Source organism: Falco biarmicus, chromosome 10 (genome assembly GCF_023638135.1).
Source record: "Falco biarmicus isolate bFalBia1 chromosome 10, bFalBia1.pri, whole genome shotgun sequence".
NCBI lineage: Eukaryota > Metazoa > Chordata > Aves > Falconiformes > Falconidae > Falco > Falco biarmicus.
In genome coordinates this window covers 13859302-13863462 of record NC_079297.1, presented here as the reverse complement: position 1 = coordinate 13863462, position 4161 = coordinate 13859302, and the positions used below count along the sequence as shown (strand labels likewise).

The 4161-nt window shown below is 54.5% G+C and overlaps 1 protein-coding gene across 1 annotated transcript; it reads left to right on the top strand.

The window, feature by feature from the left end:
• The first annotated feature begins 1736 nt into the window (after positions 1-1736).
• BHLHE23 (basic helix-loop-helix family member e23) lies at positions 1737-3154 on the top strand. The gene has a single exon (XM_056355097.1). The coding sequence runs from the start codon at positions 1844-1846 to the stop codon at positions 2510-2512; it is 669 nt and encodes a 222-aa protein (XP_056211072.1). The 5' UTR covers positions 1737-1843; the 3' UTR covers positions 2513-3154.
• Positions 3155-4161: the final 1007 nt, after the last annotated feature.

Sequence of the window (4161 nt, the reverse complement as noted above, 5' to 3'; positions counted from 1 at the left end):
TATATTTGAAAGTCACCATGAATACAGACAGTGATCTGTCCCAGGAGTGAAGTGGTCAAATTCTCATAAAACAGTTAGGTGACTAAAACCAGTAATCAATCAGTCTTCATGGTCTGATAAGCCCAATAAGGGTAGCAAAAAAGAAACGTGACAATATTGTAACATGTTCAGTCACAGAAGGTGAGATGAGAAGATCAGTAAGAGTGTGATGGTCAAATCTTATGCACACTTCGACCGTCAGGCTTGGACAGCAGCTAGTTTTATGCTATCCACTACTCTGAAATGCGGAAATGCAGCTTTCCAGACTTAGATTCACAGAGCAGGGGAACAGCCTCATTCCATGCAGCAGTTCTGCAACCACGGGTGAGGGTGCATGTGTCACTGCAGATCTCAGCACTCTTGGTTCTGATGTGGAGAAGTAAGAGAGACAAGGTCGTCATTTCACATTAGCGCACTGTATAAAGGGAGGTGATGGGAAGAGGACAAGATAAGTACGCTTTGTAGGGGGCCTGATAAAAACAAAACATGTTCTGGAGAAAGCCTCGTGTCACCTTAAAGCCCAAGGTATTTATTACAGAAAATAACTAACCAGGTACACCTGCATCAACTGGTTGCATCTGCCTGTAGGCAATATCCACCTGCTCACATCTATATGTCACTACACAGGGTTCATCCCATCCTTTCTAAGCAGACACTTGAGGGGCCTGGGCCAGACACACATCATGCTTGGAGAAAGCCTGGTACGCCCTTATACTATCTTTATACCAAAAGTCAGTACTGTGAAGCAGTCTCAGAAAAAGAAGAGACTGGGACCTCTTTTTGTTGCAGTTAAAGATGAGACCCTCTGCCATCTCAGTGCAGGAATATCGGACGAAGCATCATGATGATCCTACCTTATGCAGCTCTCAGCTTTGCCAGCGGCTGCCTGGGATTCTCCTTGGGATTCCTCCCTGGGCAGCCACCCCACTGGTCACGGCAAGGGCTCCCCACAGCGATGATCCCTCACATGCCGTGGGCCATGATGTGGTTTGTTTCCTTCCAGTTACCGGTACCCACAACTGGGAAGGTCAGAGAGTCCCTTCAGAGCTGGGCCGAGTCACCAACGATAAAGTTTCTTTTCGTGGCACACGGAAGGGAGGCACAAAGCCAGGCTCTGAAGAAAATGCAAAGAGACGGGCCCTTTGCCCAGGAGATCTCTGCACAACAGGTGCCGCCTCTGCCAGCCCCACCTCAGCCAGAGCGGCCTGATCCGCAGGCCGTGCCCGCAGCTGCCACCCTGCCCCTCCTGCACTCGGGGCAGCCTCAGGTACGCGAGGCGACCCCCGGTGCTGCGCTTCGCCGCGGCGCCTTCTCCTCCGCCGCCCCGTCCCGCAGCGCAGCCCTGGCGGGCAACGGCGGCTCCTCTCCGTTCCCGCTCGCCCCTCACAGCCTCCCTGGGCCACCGCAGCGCCTCCCTCACCCCCAGGTGCCCACCCGCAGCTGCCTGCCGCCCCGGGACCCCTCCGCCGGGCGCGCCTGGGCTGCACGAAGGGGCGGGGGGAGCCGAGACGAAGGGGGCCGGGGCGAGGGGTGCGAGAGGCCAGGCCGCCCCGCCGCCCTCCCCGCCCGTCGCCTCAGGCGCTGCCCGCCGCCCGCCGCCCCGCCGGCCCGGCCCCTCTGATTGGGCGCCGGGGAATCCCAGCGGGCCCCTCTCCGCGATATAAGGGCGGCGGGGCCGGCCCGGGCTCACTGCCCGCCCCCAGCCCGGGCGCAGCGCCGAGCGGCGGGGCCGCCTCCTCCAGCTCCTCCTCAGTGCCGAGGCAGCGGCGGCGGAGCGCGGCTTCCCCGCCTGCCCGCCGAGGCGATGGCCGAGCTCAAGTCGCTGGGCGGCGAGGCGTACCTGGCGCTGGCCCCGGGCTACGGCCCGTCGGCTTTCGCCTACGGGGCTGTGCGCGGCGGCGCCGAGGGCCCGCGGGGGGCCTACCCGGGGGGCGGCGGGGCGGACTTCCATCCCGGGGCGCTGGGCAAGTCGGCGGAGAGCAGCGGCGAGCAGAGCGGCGACGAGGAGGACGGCTTCGAGGCCGGGGTGAAGGGCGGCGCGGCCTTCGAGCGGGAGGGCAAGCTGAAGGGGGGGGCGCTGGGCAAGAAGCCCAAGGAGCAGCGCTCGCTGCGCCTCAGCATCAACGCGCGGGAGCGGCGGCGGATGCACGACCTGAACGACGCGCTGGACGGGCTGCGCTCCGTCATCCCCTACGCCCACAGCCCCTCGGTGCGGAAACTCTCCAAAATAGCCACCCTGCTCCTGGCCAAGAACTACATCCTCATGCAGGCGCAGGCCCTGGAGGAGATGCGGCGGCTGGTGGCCTACCTGAACCAGGGCCAGACGCTGAGCGCCCCGCTGCCCGCCACCCTCAACCCCTTCGGACAGTCGGCCGTGTACCCCTTCGGCGGCGCGGCCTTGCCCGGCTGCCCCGAGAAATGCACTGCCTTCACAGGAGCTGCTCTCTGCAAACACTGCACCGACAAGCCTTGACTTCTGGCTGCTTCGGGCTCTTTGGGTTTCCTTTTCTTTTTTTTTTCTTTTTTTTTTTCTTTCAGTGCACTTTTTTTTCCACTACCATCAGCCCTGGCTTCCTACCATCAGTTAAGTCTGGGTTTTCCTTTGGTTTCCTTCTTTTAAATACTCCCCTCCTCCCCACACCCCATTTGGAAATATTTGGCAGTTTACATGGACCCCCAAAACACCCACTTTGAACTTTTGTTACACCCCCCACCTCCCCATGCAACTTCATCTGTAGAGTTATTTCCTTCCCAGCCTGTTAGGGGACTGTCAGCATAACATTGTTTTTCCACGTGTGCTGACTGTAGAAAAACGGGGAGGGAGAGGAATTGAGATAGAAAGCTCAGTGAGTTTTCTTTGGCATGATCAATCTGTGTCAAAAATGCTTAAAAGGGGGGGGGGGGGGGGCGGGGGGAGCAAAATCCAGCTGCAAACTATGCAATGTTTCAGAAGTGGTGGTGGGGGGTGTCCTATGTAGCCAGCTGGGCTTGGGCTGCACCAGCAAATCCAAATCAAAATGTCATTTGGTCAGCTCATGATGGGGGTGGGGGGTAAGTTCAGTGCTCTTGATAAAACTACAGATGCTTCAAAATAAGATGCTTTTTTTTTTTCTCTCTCTCTTAAAAAAAAAGTTAACCTGTTCTTGAACTGAGAGGAACCTGTGATTGTATGCTAATGTTTGCTTTTTGCCTGTTTCTCAGCTTGGTTAAGTTTTCCAGATGATTTCCAAAGTCGTTGCATATCATGATAAACAAAGCAAGACATCACTTAACATATTTATATGTATTTATAATAAATAAAAGACATGAATAACCACTTTCTCTGTCCTACATGTCTCTAAAACCAGCTGGCAGTCAAAGCAAAGCCCCTGCTGAAGTAAGGTAAAGCAGAGACGGATGTGGCAGTCCTTTGCGGAAGAGCAGCTTTGAAGTTAGGTGAATGATCGGAATACTTGGAAAAAGCTTGTGGATGTTCAGCTCCTTATCAGCAGGGATTTGCTTTTTCTCCAGTTTCTCATGAATCGTGAGCGCACAAAAAAAAATTTATGCCTGACATCTGGAGTTAAGTAGGTAGAGACTGAGCTTGTGTGTATTGACACATGCTGGAGGATGCTGTGCCCTGAAAGTGGTGTTTAAAAGGGGTTATTGTAGCGTCGAGCTTGGCTCCAAGGGCACCCATGTTTTAACATGGCAGGGAAGGAAATTGCTTAAAGACTCTGCTTATCCCTTTGGTTTGGTTTTCTTGTTATATCTACAGCTTGACCTTAGACCTGTGTGTGGGGTTTGGGCCACTTAATATCATAAGTAAACTAATAATCTCTTGCCAAGTATTGACCGTGTTAGTCAAAGTTACCAAGTGAGTTCCCTTGCTGGCAAAGTTTTTGATGTTGCTTGTGTTGGTTTACTTCTGTTTTTCTGGTTTATGATGTTTAACGCTTTGGTGCCTTGTATGCTTCACTAGTCATTATATAATAATAATAATTGAGGCGCATTCAGTGATTTCTGTTCAGATTGGAATACCCACCCAATGTCAGAGCAACAGCGTAAACTGGTACAGTCGCAGCCTGAGGGGCTAGAGCTGTCCGTGGCCATTTGTGTTAGGAGTGGGGTGTAACTATTTAG